This window comes from Phoxinus phoxinus (genome assembly GCF_949152265.1).
Source record: "Phoxinus phoxinus genome assembly, chromosome: 21".
Classification (NCBI taxonomy): domain Eukaryota; kingdom Metazoa; phylum Chordata; class Actinopteri; order Cypriniformes; family Leuciscidae; genus Phoxinus; species Phoxinus phoxinus.
In genome coordinates this window covers 10,882,194-10,907,919 of record NC_136896.1, presented here as the reverse complement: position 1 = coordinate 10,907,919, position 25,726 = coordinate 10,882,194, and the positions used below count along the sequence as shown (strand labels likewise).

At 37.1% G+C, this 25,726-nt stretch overlaps 2 protein-coding genes across 4 annotated transcripts in view; both read right to left on the bottom strand.

Annotated features, from left to right (window-relative positions):
* Positions 1–18,853, bottom strand: part of atrnl1b (attractin-like 1b) — an 86,993-nt gene extending 68,140 nt beyond the window's left edge. Inside the window, exons 1-12 of the mRNA XM_079595268.1 lie at positions 17,729–18,853; positions 9,331–9,414; positions 8,937–9,050; positions 7,629–7,757; positions 7,178–7,386; positions 5,226–5,400; positions 4,697–4,784; positions 3,605–3,860; positions 2,878–3,061; positions 2,612–2,766; positions 1,604–1,688; positions 1,298–1,509 (exon numbers count right to left, since the gene is read on the bottom strand). Coding sequence (XP_079451394.1) covers positions 1,298–1,509; positions 1,604–1,688; positions 2,612–2,766; positions 2,878–3,061; positions 3,605–3,860; positions 4,697–4,784; positions 5,226–5,400; positions 7,178–7,386; positions 7,629–7,757; positions 8,937–9,050; positions 9,331–9,414; positions 17,729–17,964 — 1,927 coding nt within the window. The 5' untranslated portion in view covers positions 17,965–18,853. The remainder of the gene's footprint in view (positions 1–1,297; positions 1,510–1,603; positions 1,689–2,611; positions 2,767–2,877; positions 3,062–3,604; positions 3,861–4,696; positions 4,785–5,225; positions 5,401–7,177; positions 7,387–7,628; positions 7,758–8,936; positions 9,051–9,330; positions 9,415–17,728) is intronic.
* A 1,853-nt stretch (positions 18,854–20,706) lies between these two features.
* Positions 20,707–25,440, bottom strand: trub1 (TruB pseudouridine (psi) synthase family member 1). Of its 3 annotated transcripts, none has more exons than XM_079596221.1 (9): positions 25,315–25,440; positions 24,021–24,300; positions 23,779–23,877; positions 23,474–23,529; positions 23,292–23,373; positions 23,132–23,204; positions 22,892–23,031; positions 22,266–22,322; positions 20,707–22,129 (listed from the first exon to the last, which is right to left on the bottom strand). In XM_079596221.1, the coding sequence occupies exons 2-9, from the start codon at positions 24,154–24,156 to the stop codon at positions 21,897–21,899; spliced, it is 876 nt and encodes a 291-aa protein (XP_079452347.1). In that variant the 5' UTR covers positions 24,157–24,300; positions 25,315–25,440; the 3' UTR covers positions 20,707–21,896. The 3 variants fall into 3 exon arrangements, with proteins under 3 accessions (XP_079452347.1, XP_079452346.1, XP_079452345.1); XM_079596220.1 differs by lacking the exon at positions 25,315–25,440 and adding an exon at positions 24,515–24,676; XM_079596219.1 differs by lacking the exon at positions 25,315–25,440 and adding an exon at positions 24,535–24,622.
* Positions 25,441–25,726: the final 286 nt, after the last annotated feature.

Sequence of the window (25,726 nt, the reverse complement as noted above, 5' to 3'; positions counted from 1 at the left end):
GTTATGAGGCATACATTAATCTAGAGAGACATCTAAACTCTTCCAAAGCCAACTCTCATATCAGACCTTTAACCAAAGTAGAAGAGAAACATTTTGCACTTCAAACAGCTTCCATTCCTAATCGCATGACTTCAGACAGTGGGACTTAAGTAAAAGATCAAAGAAGCCTCTGTTCTACGCCTCTCTGCTTTGACAATCCTTTATTCAATAATTAAGAGTGTCTCCATGTCCTTAATTCACTACAGAAACATTTGCTTCCCGGTCCTTGGACTTAAAAAGTTCTCTCCCACACACACCTCAGCAAAAATTCCTGCACAATTAGTTGAAACAGTAAAGACTTTTACATTGTTACATAACATTTCCGTCACATTTGATCGATTAATGCGTCCTTGTTGGATAATATTAATGGCTGTCTCTCCAAAAACAATTCCAGTGATTACAACAAGCTCTGCTTTTGCAGTGAGAAAACCCGTTTATCTCACAGGCCCTTCTCCAATTTTTTATGTTTTTAATATTTAATTTATAGTTTGTTGAAAAATACAAAACAATAAAAAATCCTTTATTATAACACTAAGTTTAGGATTAATTTATTTAATAAGATTTTATTTTATTGTTACTCATTTAAGTTTCACCAACCTTAAGTAGAACAACACTTACACTTACTTTTATTTCAGTGACTGATTTATCAAGTCTTTTTGACTGATCATAAGCGTAATTCATTCAGAAATCTGACAACATGAGTGCTACCAGCGTCTTGGCGTTATTTCAAATTCATATTACACAGTCTTTATCGCACACGATTTAATTTAGACTGCAGGTTCACATTTTTCCCATGGCAGACAGGGGTGAAGAAAACACTGAGACACACACGCAACACAAACCAGGCCAGTGCTGCCAGGGATTATCCCAGCATGCACCTCTCAAGACCTCAGGTTTGAATTTCAAATCAAACAAAACAAATCCAAATACTGCATTGGCAGGAGGTCCACACACTCACTCTCAAAGACTAAATTCTGGCTGGTTTTGTGTGGTTGGTTGTTTTCTGACATGTGGCAAAAGATCAAACAGACTGGCAGTCCTGCAGAGCAGAGGAGGGCTGTGGGAAACTGTCCTCTGCGTCTGTTTCAGACAGCTTGTGCCCCCTCCATTACTCTCTCATTAACACAGCCAGTGCATAATGTAGCAGACAAACCCAAGGGCTTAGATCAATACACACAAGACTGATTTCTTGGCTTAGGCATGGTAGAAAATGTTTTAGCTGAGGGTGGCAGCTTCTAACCCTCTTCCAGATACCTACCAGCTTTGGCAGGGCAGAATGGAGCAGGTGTAGCACTGTTAGTGAAGCTGGGCTCCCAGGAAACGCAGCGGACCCCTTTCCAAACGCAGCGCACGCCAGGGCCTGCAGCCTCACAACGCTCCTGACCCAGGAAGGCCTCGCAGCTGGGCGGCCTGTAGATCAGTACGTCATTCAGAAGAACGCTAGAGAAACCCCCAAACACATACATGGATCTAGAAAGAGAAAAAGAGAAAGACAGTTGAGTAGACAAAAAACTTTTTGAGAGAGTGTGTGTGTGTGGGGGGTGGGAGATGGGGGGGTTCTCACCCATTACTGGTAACTGCTGTATGTCCAAAGCGATTCACGTCTCTATGCAAGTTTGGTTTGGGAAGGACCTTCCACTCGTCACACGCTGTAAGAAAAAAGGCACATGTAAAATATAACAATTTGACCAAATTATTGTAAATTACTTTTTTCATGCCCTTTTCAATTAAACTGGTTTGATTCGGACTGCTAACCAGTTTAGGAATGATTGCTCATAAATCTGAAATCACTATGCAATATATTAATATTTTAGAACATAGCAATACATCTAAAATGTATTTTCCTGAAGGGAATCTCCATGGACTTTATTAATTATAATAAAAAATTAGCTGAACACAATTTTTAAAATTATCTGATATTTATTTGGCTTTCTATGTGGAAATACTGACAACTGTACACTACCGTTAAAAAATTGGGGGTCAACACGTTTTTTTTTTTTTAACAATACTTCAGCAAGGATATATTAATTTGATCAAAAGTGACAGTAAAAGACTTTTACATCATTATAAAAAATATATATATTTCAAATAAAAGTTTATCGAAGAATCCTAAAATATTTATCGAAGAATCCTAAAATATCCACAAAAATATTAAGTAGCACAACTGTTTTCAACATTGATAATAATGATAACTGAAGACTTTTTTTCTTCAGGTCAGTTCTTCAGAGAATTTTTTTTTTTTTACTACATTTTCAAACTACATTTATTTTACTGTATTTTTTTATCATATAAATGCAGCCTTTTAGAGTAGGGGATGGGTATCGATAATAATAAATAGTAAGTGTATTTTCTTAATTTCTCCAGTAGCGACAGCAGAACCGATAACGTAAGAGCTTATCGATACTGCAGTCTTTCATTATTTAGCCCCGGGGCTCATTTAATATCAGGTTTTGGAACCCATCCCTTTTGGCGAGCAGAAGGAAATATCCTTCAAAAACATTAAAAATCTTACAGACCTCCAACTTTTCAACAGCAGTGTATCTCAAAGGTGTAGCAAAGTACCAGCACAAACCAATGTCATAGGCGAGAAAGTCAGCAGAGAAACACTTGGCTCCATTGCTAAGAGACGTGTCATTGTGGGTATTTCCTCCAAAGATGAGTATAGTTCCTCCCAGCAGCACAGAGGAATGCAGGTAACGCGGGTAACCGCTTTCCCTAAGAATCGTCCTGTGACACACAACAAACAACATCAAACTGATGCACCAAAACTGAAACTAACTGAACTATAGCCTGTTCCTCTACAGTTTTTTTCCCTTGAATATCTATGTGCACTCTTACCAGGTGCGAGTCTGAACCTCATAGCGGTAAAGATCATCCACCAGGCCGTATTTGTTTGCTGGGAGAGATTTGTAGCCTCCGTGGACGTACACGCTCTTGCTACCGCTGTCGTACACACTGCTATGGCCATAACCACCCTGAGCGACCGCTCCTCTAGTCTCTGGCACCAGCCAAGTGTTCGTCCCTGTGCACAGAAACAAAATAACTTACTTTAACATTAAAAAGTGCACCTTTAAGTCAAGGATTTTCTTTAAACGTTAAACACGTTAAGCATGTTTCGGTACAATGAGTGGAATAACAATGAGTTCCCTCATCCTAATAGAATATGGTTTGGTGTAAGAGTTCACAACACTTGTAAGATCACTTGAGAACATAAAGATGATGCCCTGATCCAAGAGTTTAACATGATTAAAAAAGGTACAGATTGTTAAAATGCTTCAGACTGAGAGACACGGAGTCTCTGAATGCATTATGTTCCTTTAAATTAAAAACTAAAAAAAGACCTAACTGAAAATTAGTCGAACTGAAATAAATAAATAAAAAATAATAAAAATGACAAATGTGCATCAAATTAAACAAACTAAAAGTAAAATGGAATCAGTATAAAAAATAAAATCCATTTCAAAATATTACTAAACACTATAATAACACTGTGTACAACCCAGAATTTTTGGGTACTTGCAGAACCTTTACATTCTAATCAAATACACCATAGTCAGTCACTCACTGATGTTGTACTCCTGAACATTGCTGATGTAGCTGTAGATGGAGGAGTAGCCGAAGATGACCACCATCACCACCTCACCGTTATCCAGCTCGACTATATGGGCGGAGTGGCCTTCCACAGCGTAGACCTGCCCATGGGCTGGCACACTGGGGAACTTCTGCGACCACGTCATGACGGGTATGTTAAACACCCACAGCTCATCTGTTACGTTACTGGCACCCATCTCCAACTTGCCTCCAAACATATAGATGTCATCCTGAAAGAAAAAGATTTAAGAAGTTACAAGAAATTTTGAATCTACTGGTAAATATACATTTCTTTCAGCTAGGGCTGCCTAAACTAATGTGTTAATGCATGTGATCAATATCTTACATTTAATTCGGTTTTGTATATTTTCTTTATACTGGTGGCCAGAGACTTAAATTATTGTATGTAGGTCTGAATAATTTATCTCGAAACTTAAAGAAATACATCCTCGATAACCAGCTGTGTCAGCATCAGCACACTTAAAGTCTACAAATGTAATATTGAAAAAAATGTTTTTGATTATGTTGTATATTTTTTAGGCTGTGATTTTTTTTTTTATTAGTTTTTCATTTAAACATCTGATTAGTTTTAAATGATCATTGTTTAACTAATATTGCATGTATTTGTTAGTGCTACTGACAGTTATTTGTAATGTAATGTTTTAATATTGTGTGCACCTGCCCGGGGACTGCAAATGGAAATTAGCATTTGCTAACTCGGGTACAAAACATCTTTTCGTAAGATTAATGTATTTTGTACATTGTCCCTGACAAAAAACTAATTAAATAAATACATAAGAGCATTTACACTCCTGTTCAAAGGTATTTAAAAAAAATGTTTTTGAAAGAACTCTCTGATGTTCAACAAGGGTGAATTAATGTGATTAAAAAATATAATAAAAACTGTAATATTGTTAAACAATATTACAATTTAAAATGTATGTTTTCTATTTTAATACAATTTAAAATGTAATTTGTTCCTGTGATAAAAAAAAGCGGATTTTTCAGAATCAATGGATTACAGCCATTTATCTTAAAGACAAAATATTGTTAACACTTATGTTACCCGATATAGTGCCAGGGAGTGTCCGTATCTCGGCAGGGGTCCGCTACTGATGGGTACAGTATTCCAGATGCCACTTTCAAGCTTATAACTGAAAAGCAAAGAAACTAATTTGTTAACACCCTAACACAAGTTCATTTACATATCTAAAGTGGAAAAAACATTTTCCAGACTGTGGTGACTTCAGAATTAAACAAATTACCCATTATTCCAGTAGTTAGCACAAGAAGTCACAGTCCGAGTTTTGACTGAAATATCATATCCATATCCACAACGTCACTAATGCTCCCTATACAAAGATTTCCCTCTGAAAATATTCAGACTCACAGCTTTTACCCTCAAACTGACAGATTAATCAAACTCTCCTCCTACCACAGGCTCACGTTGATATATCATTAGTATAATTATAATTACTGCGGTTTTATTTTTGGATTATTGTCATTGTATGGAATCGCATATGCAAATAAGCCTTGTGAATAACATGAACTGGGTTATACTGCAGGCCTACACAGCGCTCTGAACTACCACTTACTTTAGAATCATCTGAAAGTTGCTGTAGTTAAACGTGTAGCCACCGACGACCCACATGACCTTTTCCTGCACAACCGTCTTATGGGATGCTCTTCCCAGCGATGCTCCAAAAGGCTTCACTGTGGGCATGATCCAGTAAGACTCCGTGGAGGGCACTGTTAGCGAGCAGTCTGGACCTGAGAAAAAGAAAGACAGCTAAAGCGCTTGTACAATAATCTAAGGCAGAGCATCCATGGGGCTTCGCAGACCTCTGGGGGTTCACGAGGGAACTGCAGGGGGTTGAGAAGCTTGTAAATTAAAATGCATATAAAATGAAAATAAATATAGGTGGACAATTAATCAAAATAACATGCAGTTTACAGTGTTGTCAACATCAGAGCAGCTCGGTTCAGAGTAAATGCTGCTTCTCATGATGAATTCAATCTCTGTATGCATGAGTTTAACGTGCAATAAAATGAGTGCTAGGTTCACTTTATTTACACACTCCCATAATTTCCAACATTTCTGTGGATAGGAGTTTACAGCATTTCACCAGTATTCTGCCAAAATAAAAGCTTTAATAGTGAAGAATTTAAGAAATAAAAATGAGTATAGGCTTTACTCCGAACATCACATGAACAAACAGGAAAGCAAGCCTTGTTCTGACCGCTTGTCAGAGAAAAGTGTTAAAGGCAGTACGAACTGGCGCATATATCTATGGCCTTTTTAAGGTATTCAGCGAACCTGGCTAGTTCCTTTTATTGTACCCGTTATATTCTCACTATTGTTAGTGAGAAGAAGAAAAATAAAACAACTTTTAGATATCAATCTGCATATGCAATCGGTTCTGCTCATCTCGCTCGCTCCTTTGAAGGTATCTTAGTTAAAATGGCTCTATATTTAACGAAGAAAATACAAAAGACACTGAACTGGAAGCGACACAACCCGTTTTACACAATACGGAAGTTTGTTGCACATAACCCCCATTGCAACTTCAACATTTAATAAAATTATTCTAATTATCAAATATTATTATTCTTTATTTCACAGGACAACTGTAATTTACAAGTTATACATTTATAGAATTAATTATATAGTATTCATTATTATCATTAATATTAGTAGTAGTAGTGTTACTACAATTAACCCAATATAAAAATAATCTAAAACATGTACTAAAAAAAAGATGATATATCTGTTTATTAGCATGTCATGTTACTATTAACCAACATCAGAGAACCATGGACATGCGAGTGTCCTATTAACTTAAAATATTTATTTGAAGTACCCCTGACATTTTATGTCTAAAGACCAATTCATACTGTGCCGGCAGACGGCAACAGACACTTCGTCAGGTTTTGTCGGATCAGTGTGCCAGAAGGTGGTCGGAAGCTTGTTTTCGCCGATTGAATATGCCGAATTGGTGCTTGTCAGGTTAGAGAATGTCTGAAAAGTGACGTACTGTAATCTGGTGATTGTCTGCTGATCGGTTGCCGGTGCTGTGTGAATTGGCCTTAAGGGGTTCAGTTGACCAAAAAGTTTGGGAACCCCTGATAGGTAACCTATCCATTTAATTATATTTTATCTTATGAATGGATGACCTAAACAGAGCAGGTCCGGCAGCTTCTCATAGTCATTACTATGGACATTCACATCTCATGTGTCATCTCACATGAGGCTTGGTGAGAAGTTGGCTAGAAAGACTCATTAAATTAACCTTAAGGCATCCTGATGTCAATGCTTTATCACGCTTTGACATTTTGTGACATTGTGCCAAAAGCCTGATGAGGATGCTGCAGTGATGCAGAGGTGACAGACGCACTATTACAAAAATCAACACCAGGGGGAGACAACCCACATAACAACAAAAAAACGCCTGAGACTCAATGCTCTGTTGGGAACATGAAACTGGAAAGGTCTCGGATTTTCACAGCATCCTGTAGAATACAGGAGAGGAGTGGAAGTGAGTAGTACCTTGCCAGCTGTCATTGCACACGCACAGCTTTTCCCCGGTGAGGTCACAGTAGCCGTGATCGGGGCTGCCACAGTTGTTCCTGCAATACGGGATGTCACAGGCCTCACCCTTCCAGTACTTATCGCATTCACAATACACACGGCTCGCTATCGAGTTCCCCGAGGTGCACTTCCCGTGGCTGGAGCAGTTATTTGGACATGAGTTGATTCTGTCGAGGGAAGAAAGAAGGTAGTAAAAAGCAAAAAAAAAAATGGGGAAGTTCATACACAGATGTACTAAGGGAAACCTGAAATGGGGGAGGGTATATTGACTGTGATTAGACTGAGAATAAAACAATCAGAGAGGCGATAAAATTAAGACCTCTGTGTGAATACGTGTTGAGATATTAACATTAGACCAAATCAGCAGGCTTGCATTAACTCTGTTGTCCCAGCGTGGCTGAATACTCACGAGTAGAAGATTTCAAATCCCGTCAGGTTGTAGGCAGCGTCGCTAAAAAAGTGCAGGAGTGCGTAGCCTGAGTTGGTCTCCACTTCAGGGACGGTCTCGTTCCCTTTCAGTTCAGGGACAATGAGACCACTGTGAGGCAATTACAAAAAAATAGAAGCTGGTTAGGAAATGTTCCCTCAATCTTCCTTAAAAGCAGTAACTTATTCCATTTGTTATGCAGTAAAGTGTCATTTTCCTGTGTGACTCTAGGAATGCGGTTTTCAACTTCCAGAAGAGTTCAGAAGAGGTGCAAAGGAGTGCTATGGGCTCCACCAAAAATGTGGAAAGGAAAATACTTTACAAAATCGATTTTTAGGGCTTTCAAAGTTAACATGTTGACTTAAATATTTTTAGTTTTATGCAATAATTTCTTAACATACCTAGTGCTTTGAAGTTTATCATGAAACGTGTTTTACAAATAATGTTTGGGTAAGATTGTATATGTTTTTGAAAGTAGTCTAGGCTGCAAAAATACAGAAAAAAAAAAGAGTAATACTGTGATATATTTAAATTAAAAAATTAACTTATTTTGAATTGTAATGATATCTTTTTAAAAGGTAATTTATTCATGTTATGGGAAACGCAGAATTTTCAGCATTACTCAAGTCTTCAGTGTCACATGATCCTTCGGAAATCATTCTAATATGCCAAATTTGGTGCTCAAGAAACATATCTTATTATTATCAATGTTGAAAACAGTAGAGCTGCTAAATATTTTGAGAAAACCGAGACTTCAGGATTAGTTGATAAATAGAAAGTTTTTATTTTATTTCTTTCATATGGACAATATTTTTTATGTATCTGTCTGGTAGTTTGTACTTTATACTGTAGGATTCTCTGATGTTATTTCGTTGTTATTTATAACAATTACAAATAAAGAGCAATTAAATTCAAAAGAACAGTATTAATTACTGATCTTACTGTCACTGTTTTGATCAATTTAATGCATGCTTGCTAAAAAAAAGTCATAAAATTGAACAGTATGGTGTAGATCTAACATTCGTGTACAGAAATTCTGTCAAATTAATACAAAATAAACATCTAATATTTTGATAATTGCCTTTGGCATTAGTTTAGTGACAATATAAAATCCAATTATTTATAGTAATTGTTAAAACAGCATGTTGTCTTTATAAAAACACATTCAATATTTCTCTCACACAGTATACATTTAGTGTTTATGCATGATACATAGCTGCAATTATATTTTAGGAAGGGGGTACATCGCACCAAAAAAAAAACGTTTTCAGTTTTAGAAAACACACTAACCTGAAGACAGCAACTAAGGGAGCATAAATAGAGTCTCCATCATAGACGTACATGTGGTCCCAGCTACATTCGGTCGCAAAATGGTTAAACCGTAACCTCAGGACTGCGTTTGGGCTGCAAAAACAAAGGTGATGACATAATGCTTAAGAATGTGTTGCTGGCTGCATAATCCATTATGAGAACATATTACAGCAGACTCATTTCTGCCAAGTCTGAAGGGTGCAAGGCGGAATGCGCTCGTCCAAGCCTTTTCTGGTAACCCAACACAGAAGAAAACACCCTTGTAAGGGCTGCTGAAGTCTATTTAAATAGGGAGTTATGCAAGAGAGAAGTGTGGGCACAACAAAAACCGAACTCTGGTGAGAAAGAGAGAGGATGACAGAATAACACTTACTAGCCCTCAATCAGCCAGGTGCACTTTGTTTTGTACTTGTAGTTGATGGGGCCATCTGTTAGGTACCCAGACGGCTCAGTCAACCTGAAAAATAAGATCAGAGTTGCCGTTCACATCCAATCAAAACAGAACAATGTGATGCGTGAGAAAAGAAGTGCAACTATGCACAACGATGAATATGGTTTCTGTGGTTACTTATTGACACAGGCTTGTGTGGGAGCAGACCCACAATGATTCACTGCTGTAAATGTGCTCATGATCATGACACAGGCCTAACCAATCAGTCGCCTCTCCCTCCGGACTGCAACAGAGCCATCGGCCCATGGAGTGACAGCGCTTGGATCCATATTGCATCATCATGGAACACTCAGGGCCTGTCTGTGTCACGGACCACATTAACCGCATCAAGCTGGCGGCATTGTTTGCCCAGACAAGGCCTATTGTTTGTAGATGCCGACTTAAAGGGATGCGTCGTTCTAAACAATGACCTCAATATCCAACAGACACACTTTTAATTGAACACGTTATTGCGGCTCGCAAAAGCCAAACACTTCTCTGGCTGAATTCTACAAGGTCATCAATCTAAGTGACATTGCCGAGAGCTTCTGTCCCGCTCATCTTTAAGAGAACCGAGCTGGGGTTGCACTAGCATCTTGGAGTAGAGGAAGCCAGCCAACACGCATCAATATTCACATGATATCTTAGCATTACTATGATACTTAAAAGTAAAATGTGTCATTTCTATGCCAAATGGAACTGCACCTAAAGAAATATTCCTGTATACATGGTGATTAGTACATTCGGAATAAAATGTAAAAGACATGCAGGTTCATTAACTGCTATTCTCTACTGATAAAACTGGAGATGCTCGCTATCCGTCTATCAAGTCGCAGTTTTGTAATTCTGCACAGTAATTGAATCAGCTCATTAATTCTCATTCATGTCCCTGACAACAGCGCACAAGAGAATGTCATTGAGTGCGCGTTTGCCTGTCTGTATATTTATCCGTTCATTTCTTTTAATGTTTAATGTAATTAAATCTGTCTCTTCCTCACGTTGACAAATGTGTTTCTTCCTAGACTTTTAACTTCCTGTATCAACAATCTAGCTGACTGGTACTGTATATTTTATCATCTACCTTTTATGGAAGGCTAAAAAGTTCATTTTGTGAATTTTCCATTACAGCGGATATTAGATCCAAATAAAGTATTACATCACATCATATCAGAATTATGATTAATACAAGAAGGTTTCTCGAAACAAATTTTTTTGGCTTAATTTAGTTTTCAATGAGGTCACAACATAATGCCCATCAAAAGTTGGGAATCAGTCTAGGCAAAGTGGGGTTTTTGGACAATGTCAACAAATTCTTTTTATTTCTTGGCGCAAATGAATTCACTTATTGAAGCAATTATTTAAAGCAATGACTATTTCTTATTACTTTAAATAGCTATACACTATTCAAAAGTTAGAAGTCTCATAAGCACACCAAGACTGCATTTATTTGATCAAAAATACAGTAAAAACAGTGAAATATTGCCACCATTAAATAGGCTAACGTTTTTTTATTATTATTTTTTAGGATAAGAAACATTTCTTATTATCAATGGTGAAAACAGTTGTGCTGCTTAATATTTTTGTGGAAATCATGATGTTTTTTTTCCCATAATTCTTTGATAAATAGAAAGAAATATAATTTTTTTTTTGTAACAATATTGATGTTTGTGAATATTTGTGAAAATATAAAAAGTCTTTAATGTCACTTTTGAATCAAAATGCATTCTTGCTGAATAAAAGTATTAATTTGAATCACATCACAACAGACCAATTAGAACACGCTTTAGACGGATTATACATTTTTCTGTTTTGAATTTTTATAAAATATACTTTAATAGTTTGTGTTCCCTTATCCATGCAAAATCATCACAGAATTATAAAGATTCTGATTTTGTCCAGAATCTCACTTTTCATATGACATATTAAAAAAGTTTTAGGGTGCTAGTCTGAACATATCAAAACTCTGTAAATCTGTCAATAAAACCTAAATTCATAAATGATATTCATCTGTGCACAGCAAAGTGAAAACAAGTCATCATTGATTTTTGATAATAAGTTCTTTCAGTCTGTGAATCATTCCTCATTTTCCTCATAACAAAATGTAGGCCTAGCCTATGTGACATATAGCCAACCTAATGTGAACTCTAAAAACCAAGCATTCTTGGCTTGCAACATTCTTGCTGCAAGTTAAATCGTAGCCTATTAACAAGCTATTTCTCCACTCCGTGTTCTCTATAATCAGACAGTGAGATTTTAAGAGCGGTTAAAAACAGTAATCACGGTGCACCACTTCCTGTGCCGGGGAGGACACCCCTCAGGCTGAATGCTGGCGAGAGGGATGATTCTTTGTGTGGGAACACACTCAGCGGCCCAGAAGAGAGGCAAAAAAGGCAACTGTAGGTGAGTCAACATTTAAAATATTCACCAGGTTTTCATGCATCTTTAATAGCCCGGTTCCAAAGCAAATACATCCACGAACAGGCAGGACTAATACCTAGGCAATCCCAACGGCTTTGAAACCACCACCGGACAAGGTTCACTCAGCCTCGCTCAAAGGCTGGCCTTAGGCATTCAGAGGACGGGAAGGGAGTTACCACACATAAAGATCTGCAGAAATGCCAAAGCAAGATTATAAAGACTTGTGCGCTGAAGGTAAATAGGGTCTGAAAGGTACAACTCAGTACTATAGTCAGCCATAATCAAATGTTGACACTTGGCGAAGTCCAATTAGAGAGGGCCTCTTTGTCAGCTAACTCAAGCCCCGTTTCCTGCCACCTGAATAAGAGTCCACTGATATCTGCCGATCACTTCCTGAACGTGCCTATCCTCACAGCCCTCGCCTTCCTGTCGTCGGTGTGTTGCCTCCCACCACTTGTTCGTTTAGCTGTTGTGCAACAGGAAAGCTGTTTTGTCAGTTTGATTGTGGAGGCAAGGACACTAGGATAGGACTGCTAAACAATTTAGGTCTGTTCATTTATTTAAAGTCGTGGTATCATCTAGCCCGTATTTTCTCCACTGAACAACCGTTTACCTACAGATCAGGAATATATTAGCATTCTAAACGTGTAAAAGTGATTCTACCGCATTCGACTTACGATTCGATCAAAAACACTGAGCTATATTTACCCTCACACTGAGCAAGCAAGATCAAATGTACAACAGCAAGATCTATTCACAAGTTGAGAAAGTGACTAACAGCTGCAAGACACTTTTAATGACAAAGTGGAAGCACTATTTCATAGGATTTAAACACTTCTTGTTATTGTCCGGGATGTTTGGGTGAAGTGTGATACAGGGCAAGCATCCACACAGTGGGTGAATGACTGAGCGCTCAGTATTACATGACTGAATATTTCATATGTTGCCTCCAGTGGACTCACCTTTGCCCAGCCTACATTTTACCAATATAGCACATTAGCTTGATCCTGAATGGTAATCTATATAAACTGGAAACTAAAAGCTATTACAGGAAAATGAAAAGAAACTGAGATATGTTGGAAATTAATAGTAACTTACTCTTATACTGACTTATATATAATATAATTATAGCAGCCTTTCAAAAAACATGAGCACATGAAATTAAAACAAGGTAAAAATTGAGTTTGGCCTAAGTCAAGCAATCTGAGGCTTGTTTGATGAAGATGATGTAGCTTACATAGCACCTCAGATAGTCATCTATAAAGATCAAGCTAAAAATAGTGCACAGATCATGTCGACGGGCTTTGCTTAATCCAAATACCAAGTCATTTCACCAACAACTTTACAGCAGTCTAGACACCACAGACATATCTCAGATGTTCTCAGGGGTAGTTGCCGTACGTTTGGGAAACTGACACGTCCTGTGGTGTTAAATATTATACTCATTCTAAAACCATTTGAAAACATTTAGTTAATTATTTTATAATTATTATGCATTCATCTTGTATGACTTCATATTGATGGAGATACTAAATATAATATTTGTACTTTGAAAATGCATTTATCACAGCAGGACCGTTTCAAAAATGAAGAGGGTGAAAAGGTTAAAAACAAGAAAAGAAAAATAATACAAGAAAAAGTAATTTTTCTTGTATTTTATTTTATCAGTGATGTAAAGTATCTGAGTAAATGTAATTAGTTACTAGAGACAGTTCCGCCAAAAAAGTATGTCATCATTTAGCCTACGTTCCCTCAAGTTGTTCCAAACCTGTATGAATTTCTTTCTTCTGAACACAAAAGAAGATATTTTGAAGAATAACCAAATCATAATTTTTTTATACTATGAAATGGAATAATATGGAAGTCAATAATTTTCAGAAGACTGTACATTTTCTTTAAAGTCTGTGAACTTTTATGTCTAATGTATAAATATTAAGGGTGTCACGATTTCGATTTTAAATCGAAATCGATCGAAATTAAGTCACAATCTCGATCATCGAATTAAAAAATGGAATCGTCGATGCTGCCACGCCCCCATGTCACGTTCGGTCGGCTTGTCAAGCAGAAAAAAACGCGTGTTGAAATGCTGCGAGTCACGCACACACCGGACAAGAAGCGCCGCGTCTTTGACAACTCGAGGTATCGCACACACCGGTCGAGAAGCGCCGCGGCGCGTCTATGACAACTCGAGGTATCGTACACCGGACGCGCACTTTCATGTGGCCTGCAATATTATGTTTAAGGACATTATGGAATTAAGATCATGTCTATCTTATGAGGCTACTGTACAACGTTGCTTAGTCTGCACTTTATCTCAGAGAGCGTCCGTTAACTGAATGTATCCTGAAAATCCGATAACATCAGCCATTTTCATTCAACCAGCTGATTTCTGTAAATGAATGTTAAACATGTATATTGCAGCAAAGTCATAACGACGATTTGAGACAAATAAATGTAAATAAAATGTATTCATTTATAATAAATGTAGGCTAATATAAAACTATGTGAATGGCGCTCTCTGGTGCGGCAGGATTAATTTTGAACAAGGTCCTGAGCCGTTGCTGGCGCCGCGGACAGACGGCGAATGGCGCCGCCGGTGTGTGTGTGTGTGTTTGTGTGTGTACACTCAGAGAATAAAGTGTTATAATTTTAAAGACGTGGCTCTGCGCGACGCATAGATTTATCTGTTAAACTGTTTGTTTGTTTGTTTGTTTTGTTGTGAACTTGAATGTCATCTTCTGTGAAGAAGACTGCAGTTACAAAAGAGAAACTAGATCGCAGGTTATTTTGCTTAAGTTTCCAATTGACTGAAGATATAAGTATTGTTACATTATGTTCTTAATAAATGTTTAAAATTTGACAATGTAGTGTGGTACATTGCGAACAAAGGTCAGATATTATGCATAAAAGTTTGGTCTAAAAATGGCATAGCAACCTGTGCTTTAAAAAAAAAAAAGTAAAAACCGAGAATCGAATCGAACTGTGACCTTAGAATCGAAAATGTAATCGAATCGAGGATTTGGAGAATCGTGACACCCCTAATAAATATTGATATCAACATGATGAAGGGGTCTTAACTGAACATTCAAATATCAATGTTTAAAATATAAAAAAAATTGTGTAAAGTATAATGAGGAAAAACCAACGTTTTGGATGTGACAAAACTCTGTTATGTGACACGTCTGAAACACACATAGCCTAGAATCTGTTTGGGAAATCAGTAATCAACCCATCTCAGCACTTTTGTTGAAACATAAAAGTACTCTGAAAGACAGTTTTTTTTTATTATTAAGAAAAAAAAGGTTTAGGCCTGTTTTGTGCTTAACCAATCAGGTTCCTCGTACGCTTATCAGGACGCCTCTCTACTAGAAAGTGAATAGCCTACTTTCTAGTATTGAAACACACAGACAGAACATTACAGCAGAGATGATTATGGAAGATAGTGAGATCTTCATTATTATTCAAGATGTCGATCCCAATCGAATTTATCACATAAATATATCCAGCGAGCGACTCTTTGTTTTGCTAACATTTACTTAAGATTGTGATTATAGCCTAATGACCTTAGGCCAGTGTATCCCAACCTTTTTCTTGCCACGCACATAAAAAAATCCCACGACACTACTTAGCACTAAAATAATGAAATTGTTTGAAATGGGCATATTAAAACTGGATATTATGTTAAAAGTAGGCTAGTTTAAGGTAAAACTTCAGCTTAAGTCAGGTTGAAACAATACGGTCATATAGGATTAGGAAGCTATATGATGTTATTGGTGATTATAAAACAAATTTAGGCTACATATCATTGCTGTCAGGCAGAAAACCTTATATTTCTCAAATAAACACTGTGACATAAAAGTTAATTATTTGTAAAGGCATGAATAATGACCAATAGCATTGCAATGCTTTTAAAAAAATAAAATAAAACAAAACGACGAAAACGAAATATAGAGATATGAGGATATATTCTTAAAAATCTCCATGGCACACCTGACAGCAATGATGGAATCCATCTGTACTTTTACTTGGTTTTCAGGTACTCTTTACACCTTTGCATTTTTTACATCAATGATTTTGTTAACTTCCACCGACATGCATCATAATTTAACCTGTGCAACTAAGAAAGCCACCAGAGTTGCAACTATTGCATAACCACAAACCCCTCAACTATCCTCAAATTATTATAAAGATTTCAAGAGAAACTAAACCTACATGACAGGTTATATAAAAAAAAGCCATGTACCGGTACACAGCCATTGCACCTCAAGTATAGGAGATAATTGCACTATAAAGTACTCAAAATTATTTACACAGACAATATATTATTATAATTATTATATAATAATTTAAGGACAAAACCAACCAAATTTGAAAAACATTTAAACATTTTCATAATCAATTTTATATATATATGTTTTACAAAATATATATATATGCAATTGCTATAACTTTAAGTATAATCTGCAGGAATTTAAACTAACGTAGTTTCATCTTCAGTCTAAATCCACTTCAATACAGGAAAATAACTGAAGGAAGTTACATCATTAGATGGCACAACCACAGAAACCCCACCAATCTCTAAGCAAGAAGAAGTTTAGGCAACGTCATAGTTACTGCTCTAGAAATTTCCCAAGCACCAACTTTTAACCACAAAGTTGACTCTATTTGAAAATGAACGTCTCATTGGTTAGACATTGATAATTGGTATTGAAAAAACATGGCTAATATTTCACTTTGATCAATATGTCCATTTAAGTGTTTTTCCCCCCCAAGAAATAAATTAAAAGACTTATTCATAGTTTCAAGGCAGGTTGCTATATTTTAACTTTGAACAGACACAGACCGGTCTCTATACATTATTAAAGCACTATCATGGCAAGGAGATTGTTGTTTATGAGCCTGAAACCTAACACATCTCATTAATAATTCTGCATCCTCATAAACAACATCTGAACATGCAAGCCATGTTCAAAACAATAGAGTGGTGTGCACCAGGCACAATTTATATCCCGTGTATCCATTCAGACAATCTTTATAACAACTTACTGTTATTTGTCTATGTGACAGCCTTTGTTGTTCATGCATCTCGTGGAGCAAGAGCTAATGGGCAGTATGACAATGTCATTTAACTCCCTGGTCTTCCTAGTATTTCCTGGTCACCTGGACCAGCATTAAAGGCAAACAATGGCCAAGCATCAACGGAGACCACTTCCTTTCATCCAGCTATTGTTGCGTTCAACCATCGTCACACAGGGCCGGGTGTCAGTATGAAGTTTAGTTTGAGTGACAGCACTTATAAATGCCAATAGCATCCTCTCAGCTGCTTCTAAGATGGAGTGAAGAGGGAGATCTTTGTTGCACCCAATGAGAGCGGGATGCTATTTTAAGATACAGGAGTGCAGGAGCTTTGTTCAAGAGTTTCATTTATCATACAGCTGTCACACTACGATCGTTTAAAACTAAATCATGTCTGCCCAGAGTAACTTTGACATCCTTTTTTGAAGACAAAAAACACAGAATTAATAATGACAATAGTAAATGTTTGAAAACGCTCATCAGATCATGTTTGTACAATTATTTAAAAAAAATATTTTAAAAAAAATACAAATATACAACAGTGTGTAAAAGTAAGTGTAAACAACAAATGCAAATATTAATATCAGTTTTTAACCAGATGGTGTGCATGTGTGAAAAATCCCTTTCAAGTTATCTAGAATATGAAAATCCAGCAATCAGTAACATACAATAAAACTTTGTTCCAAAGAATTACAATAACAAAACTTTGTTATTTTAATAAAATAGCTATTAAAGAAATCACATATATGTTGCCTATTTAAAACAATCATGTTTCCCTGTTTTCCAGAGTTAAAAACCGGTACAAATGCCTCATTTAATGCTCTTAAATGATTTAGTAAATACTCACTTGAATCTTCCCTGGCAGTGTTGACATTGGTCACCAACCCATCCACGATCACAGACACAAGATCCGTTCACACACCTGCCTGACAGACAGTTCTTCTCACAGGGTTTAGATGGAGAGCAGTCTGATATCAGCACCAGGGAGAACAGCACACAGAGCCATAAATATCTCTGCATGCCCTGCAGTCTCTGTCTGACCAGAAACAGCTCAGGTCTGAGCATCCTCTTCCCAGCATTCATGGTTTAAGGATGCTGCCCTGTTGAATTGGGTATCAATATCTTAGGGCCTTCCTTCAGTGCTTGCTGGTGGCCAGATTGTTTCAATTATAACAGCAGGGGGAACCGTTCACTTATAGATCATGAATACTCCTTAAACATCAGCGATCGTATCCCGAAATGCAGGCAATCGTTTAAAGGAAATCCTCCAGATCCGAGCGTGATAAGATAAAATCAGCATAAACACAGACATATTAAATCAACTGTCTCGCCTCATTGTGTTTCTGAACAAGAGCAGGAATTTCCTACGTTACCTCCTGCAGTTACAGGGCTGGAAAATAATTCCCCATAACATTGAAAAAAACCTTTCCTCACAGATCATTACCATAACTCAAGAGATGGGGTATTTCCAGTTTTAAAGCATCATATTATTCAACGGTCTTATTCTGATCCCGTCCGCAGCCATTTTAAAGCGTAAACATTCAGCTGGCTGCTCAAATACACTGCTGGTGTGCTTTCAAGCCTTCAAACCTTGAGCTTTTCGTGGCTAAACGTTCATATGCCACGTGAAAACAAGCTAAATGGAGAAGGCTTCTGAGGAAAAGGCATCCTTTATGATCGCAGCAGTGAGTAACATGGATGTTGTTTCTGCTGTTGTCCGTTGCGCTGAGGGATTTGGAAAACCTGGGCAACTATCCGTTATCCGCATTTTGTTCGCTATTTCTTAGGCTCAACGTGATAAACTCCTTGACAAAAGTGTCGCCCCTCAATATAGATATATATCCTCTTCGTCCCAGGTCGCCGAAAACCCCTCAGCGTGCGAATTTTGGCCCCCTCGACCACCGTTTAATCTCCCATAGTACGAGCAGCTCGCGCTGGCTGGCTGCTCCTCAGGTTGGAGCAAACTCAACACGGAGATGTCCGCGCATGCGCAATGGGAAGGGGATACATTTAAAGAGACAGAGGAACTGTGTGTGCATCATTAAGAATGTCCATTGCAGTACTTGAGAAGCATTGTGTAATATTTTTCAGGAAATGTGTGAAACCCCAACATACATTTCCAATGTAAATAAAGTTGATTGTATTGTATATTATGTGGAACATTGACAGCCAGTCAAGACAACAAGATGGCAAGCACTTCTAAGATACAAGATTATTAATTTTACCTACAATGTAACAATTGCTAAGGACAGTCCCGTATGCTCCAGTATATTGAGTGCACTAAATGTAAAAACGTATGTTGCTAACACTTTGCTAAATGAGTAGCCTACTTCATCCTAATTCTAAATTAGGATTCTACATCCCCACTAACTAGATTTTATGACCCAGATTCCCTCCATCTTAAATATGGACTTTGTTCTTCTCTTAAGCGTTTAGGTGTACCACAAACATATGATATTGCATATAAGCAATAAAAAGCATGGATGTATCTCATGCAGTGTGATAACCATCTTTTGTGTGTGTGTGTGTGTGTGTGTGTGTGTGTGTGTGTGTGTGTGTGTGTGTGTGTGTGTGTGTGTGTGTGTGTGTGTGTGTGTGTGTGTGTGTGTGTGTGTGTGTGTGTGTGTGTGTGTGCGTGTGCGTGCGTGCGTGTGTAGATACTAGGGTGGGTCTTATTTTCACCATGAAAAAAATATATAACATATTCATGCGACTGTAAATCTGCCAGTTGTTATACATGCACATAATAAAACACACAATTCAGCTGGGAATTTGATATTCCACAGATAATTACTGCCTCTTGCGATGATTCTCACACCTCAGACTTCTCTTTTTACATAATTCCCGTCACAACAGCCCCATTCAGTCAGGCACTGAACAGATGAATAACAGAAGAATGTAACACTGCATTATATCGCTGACTTTAGGAAGAGAGCTGTGTGGTTAAAATACAAGGGTATCCATGCTATTAAGCTAAAAAGCACATTTAAAGTAAAAAGAACGGCATTTAACACTTTATCATAAACAATATTAATTTGATGTGCTTCACCTATTTAATATGTGCAGAAATGTTAACTTTCACATTTACACAATATTCCTGTCTATGAACATTGCTGCCTCACACATTCACTGCTCTACATTCTTTCATGGCCCCACTGAGCAACATGACACTTTATCCTCAGACCTTCAGGAATGAAAGAATCAGATCCTCAGGCTATTAGCTGATCACCACATTAACTGCACATGCATGTCCCGGCCTGTCAGAGAGCACATGTGGCACAACTGTCCAGTGACCCGCTATAGTAAAATAATGTATTGTCAAGTGCAAAAACACAGGTGATTTACGATCGATTGCCCTGCACTTCAGGCATGCCATAAATCCTTCTATAAGCCAAGCACTATAGTGCCCCCAGGTGGTAAACCTTTAAATATACGGTATAGCTGTACTGTTCTCTGTGAATGAAAGCTACTCATGCTATGACACAGCTCTGTTTCTTAAGTCAGCGCTATAATGCACTGTTACATTCTTATGTTCTTCATCTGTTCAATGGCTATAGTGAAAAATTATATTATGAGCAGAAGGTAATTCATTATTAGTTAATCCTTGGCAATGCAGATGTCTGTATTGACTCTGAGGAGGTGGGGTTTGTATTTCACACAGTGGTTTCTCATGATTTCTCTTTGTTCTTAAAGCGGTTAAAGTATGGGTGGACAAGAGTCTGGGAGCAGAGGAGTTGAATCTTAATCCCTGACTAAGAAGGATTAGTATCCAAGTACACTCATTGCGAACATAAAAACAGTCTAAAAACAGATTTGTCAATTCGGCAAGAGACTATGATCATATTGCTTTAGATAAATCTCAGTGTGTGTAATGGTGCATATTTCTTTCCAATCTGAAATCAATTTTAATTATACATTTTTATTAATGTGTTTAGGTTTGGTTTAGGTGTACAATTACAAAAACACTAAATTATTACTTTCCCTTATGGATAGGAACATAAAAATACTATTAAAAATGAAAAAACTTTTGACAGTATTCTAAGATTTTTTAAAAAGGAAATTAATACTTTCATTCAGCAATTATGCATTCTATTGATCAAAAGTGACAATAAAGACTTTTACATTGTTACAAAGGATTTCTATATCAATAAACAGAATTAGCGTTGTTCTATTGAACTTTATATTCATCACATAGTTCTGAAAAATATGTATCATGGTGTCCAAAAAAAACAAAAAACATTAGAGGTACTGAACTGTTTTCAACTGTGAAATACACTGAACACTGGAGTAATGATGCTGAAAATAGCATCAATAATTTATTGCTATTTCCCAACACATCAAAATCTTTGCAATACTCCATGTCACATTTTCTATTAAAAATATTGCTTTGATTTTCAATTTTGTACCTAACATGAAAACATCATGTATAAGAATGGAACATTTGCTGGACCCAGAACAAACACATTAAATGAGATTTTATTTATTAGCAAACCAAAATAACTGTATTTTCAAGAATATATATATATTTTTCATTAAGTGAAAAGACGCACTAACCCGCTATCAACTTTAATAGCTTGTCAATATGTGATGAAAACAATATAAAGAAAAGAAAAGCCTAGTACTTACATCACTTTTGGGCTTACATAGTTAAATAATGAGTGCCAACTGGTGTTTGTCAAAACGATATCAGTGCAGCTTTAACTTAATCTGAAAATCTAAATAATGATCATTTATTTATTTTGGTACCATAAGGACTAGTATTTTTTTTTAATTGAAACAATATAACAAAACAAAAATGGCTTTGATAATGGTTTTTGCACTGTAGAAAATTTCATCAACTTCAACACATTGACACCACCTGTTTTATCCATATTTACAAGAACCATATATGGCCATGCAAATGGATGCACAGGGATTTGAATGAGACCAGATCGAATCAGAGCGGACCAGGCAGTTTCCTACAATTCTCTCACTGAGAATGTCATTTGTATATCAGATGGGCAATTTCATCACCTTTAGTCACTGTTGTGATCTCCATCATCACCCTTAGATTCAGATGGGCCAGGCGTTTGCTTTGATTTTTCTTTCTTGGCATTCTTTTGTTGCCCTGATGGCTTTGGGCAGGGCTGCAGAGCCTGTGATATATCTGCCAACGTCCAACATTCTTCCTTCAATGCGTGTTCTTCCAATGTGAATTGACCCTGCTTCGTCCGGGACAGTTCTTTAATGTGAGCACAGGACAACAGACCTGCAGGGGTAAAACTCAAGATTATACAGTAAATGTCAAGTTAAGAACATTTATGAACATTTGAGGGGAATATTAACATTTTGTAATATTAAAAATGATTTAGGATGTAGGAATAAAAAAATCTTTAGAGTTCTACCTTTGGCCAGATCATCAACCAGACTTCTGACATAAAACCCGCCTCCACACTCCACATCTGTAAATGCAAATAGTACATTTAAATTAAAAGAAAAGGTTTAAATCAGGCTGATTAGCATGACATAAAATGATTTTTTTTTATCAACAAAATATATTCAAAAAACTCTCTTAAAGTCATGAATATAATGAAATAAAAATGTATAATTCTTATTTTTAATGGAATACTGCAGTTTTTATTATAAATGATTTATTCATGCACATTTTTTTTTTCATTTGTCCTCAATCTGTAATCAAAATAACATCCCCTCCCTCTTGCAGTGACAGCTGTTCTCTTCTCTGATGCGTTTACTGGCATGAGGACGGGGCAACTTGTCAGTCACTCACATCAATAGATCAGAGATCACAGCAATAGCAAAACACAACGATCCAATCAGTTCCCAATGGACAAAATCAAGTCCAATTATTCTTGTTCGAGAAGTTGTTTCACTCGCATATCAAAATATGGAAGAAAACACTATCCAACTTCTGTTTCATGCTGACTTAAAATACTGTAGTTATGGAATTGCTATGTGTATAAGAAAGTACATACATGTACTACAATCAATCAAATATTTCCAAATGACTAACCTAGGGTGAAAAGTGGGGGGCTGAAGTCTTGTAAAGAGAGACTGTACACTGTAACTGGACGTGCAGGTTTAGCCTCAACCTCTTGACCTTGCTTGAGAAGGACAGACATGCGCTTGCCATCCTTCTTCAGTGCTGAATATCTTTAAATGCAAATATCAGAATGTCTATGAGATCAAGAAACAACTCTTTCAGACCTCAATGAGGAGTGTTTTATATATCAAGCAGAATGAATTGACTTACAGAGGTGGAACCTGCATAATTTCACCCGTAAACTGCTTCAGTTTCTCCTCAAAAGCCTCTTTTGTGATGTGATCTGGAAAAAAAACCTATTACTTAGCTTTATACATTGACTTCTGTTAGATACATTCCCTCATAACAGCCACAAAATTACGATTCTTACCATAACTCTTCTCTTCAACAACATTTCCAGTGACGTCAAGAGTGTCAGTTGCTTTGCCTAATTCTCCAACAGCTCTGTATTTCTATGAAAAATGCCATAGAATTAAATGTAACAGTAATCAAAGATGGGAATGACAAGTGTAGAAAGACATGTAAACAAAATGTAACCCAGAAAATGCTTACCTTTGATCCTGCAAGCATAGTGGTGAGCATCTTTGTTCCTTCACCAATTCCAACCACTGCAAAACATTATTTTTAAGATGTATATATTTTATATTACATCATATTGTTTTGTATATTATGTAATATGACTAGTAGAAAAACTAGAAAGAAAACATCCTAAATACACTTTTTCAACAAGACATATATTTTCTTATACGTCATTTCTGTGAAAACAGCTGCTTCGACTTCATAGGTGCTCTAGGTGTATTTTTTTATTTGTTGCATGTTTCACAACGGAAGAAGATACTTGATTATATAATATTTACCAAGTACGCCAGAAGCATTGCTGTCCAGGGTGCCGCCATGGCCAATTTTTAAAGGTTGCTTCTTCCTTTTCCGAGGGTTGGGATTTGCAACACCTGCCTCTGTGTAAGAATAAACTCGTTATACAATAAAAAGTATTCTGATAATTGTCTTATGACTATCTTATCCCCAAATACAGAGGAGTGACATGAACTGGATGTATCACAACAACACAAGATGTCCAAAAACATAAATACGCACCTACCTTTTAAAAGCGCCTTCTTCAGTGCGTTTAACACGTCAGCTGAGGTGGGACCCTCTTTCTTATAGATGGCAAATATACCATTCAGAGACTGCAGTTTGGATAATGAACCGTTCTGTAAAGTTGACACACCAGCCATGCTTGTTTTGTTCTTGATTTTTCGCGGCGCAAAATGATGACGTCATTCACGTGTCGGTATTTGTAGTTCTTTCAAGAGTGACCGACGACATCAGCAGCAGATCGTTTGTGTTTGTGTCATCTTTGACCTGTTTCTGGTAAGCACCTTCAAATAGACATTAAAGAACACTCAGTTAGAATTGCAATTGCTGATATTGCCGGAGTACATTTCAATCAATGATATCCCAGACAAAAACCCAGCTGCAGCACAAATAATCGAGCATATTCCTGCAAACTCTTTTAACTTGCAGGCGCGAGGACTATTACGACGCCTCCAAATAGAGAGGCATATAAAAGAAGTAGCCTATTTTATTTTTGACCTCAGATCGAAATATCTCACTCAATCCACTGCGTACTGATTCCTGCCCCGGACGGACTGCAAATGCCAGGATCTGATTCCCATAGCCGCATGTAAATCTACGAAAACTGACTCTAGATCAGTTGCGGCTGACTACATATCACATCGCGTGCTGCCTGCGTGCGCGCATGCAGGGAAAACTGGGCCTTCTCCATAAAATATGTAGCCTAATTTTCTGCTTCTTTGGGTCTATAAAGATTTTTGCCCTTCGTATTTTACTAACTCGTATTGGGGGGAAAATCTAGCAGTGTATCGTCAATTATTAATAGGTCTGAGGCCTACTTATAATTTATAGACACAGTAAAATATTAAATTACCACATGATGGCGATATTTAACCACTATATAGGCTACTGTATCAGTTTTTAGATAGGATAAACAAGAACAGAATATATTGAATTCTGTGTTCAATATTACAGAATTTAAGAAAAATCTCTTATAGACTAGGCTATTTTTATCTTGGCTTAGGGCTATTGTTATTACGTCGTTGTAGTTGTTTTAATTATTATGTTTGTTTGTTTGTTTGTTTGTTTGTTTGTTTGTTTTTTAATGAGATTCGTAGGTCTAGTGTAATTAACCAGCATGTGATCTTGACCACAGTGACATTTAGGCTATCGTCGAAAAGAATGTCGAAAATGTATAAAATGCCTATAAAACTTATATATAACCCATTACAAATGATTAAAGTCAGTAAAACAATATTCAAAAACAGCAGTGGCTATTCAAAATATGTTCTGCTTCAGCTCAAACTGAAGCCACATACCGTGCAGCAGTCGGTCCATCACACAGGACACGCCCATTGTGTGCCTCTGGTTCCCGTTATTCTCTCGCCTCGCCTCGTCTCGTGCTGTGGTGGTGATCACTGATGCCGAGCGCACGAGCTGCTCCGCTGCTCACGGACACAGAGCTCGCACACCTTCTGTTTATCTGAAGTCGGAGGACTATAGCCTATTTTGATCCGAAAGGCACATTGCCGACCATCATTATTTCAGGAAGAAAATCCACAGCTTTTCCTACTGCATCATGTCAACGAGAGGTAACCAGTTTTTATGTAGTTTTAAAGTCTCATTTTCATTTGTGAGGACAAAATTGTATTCATATGTTGCCTACTCAAGAAAGGTCGATATAAAACCGTTTGAAACGTTTGTTTCTGCTGAACATTAAGCCACTTCTGA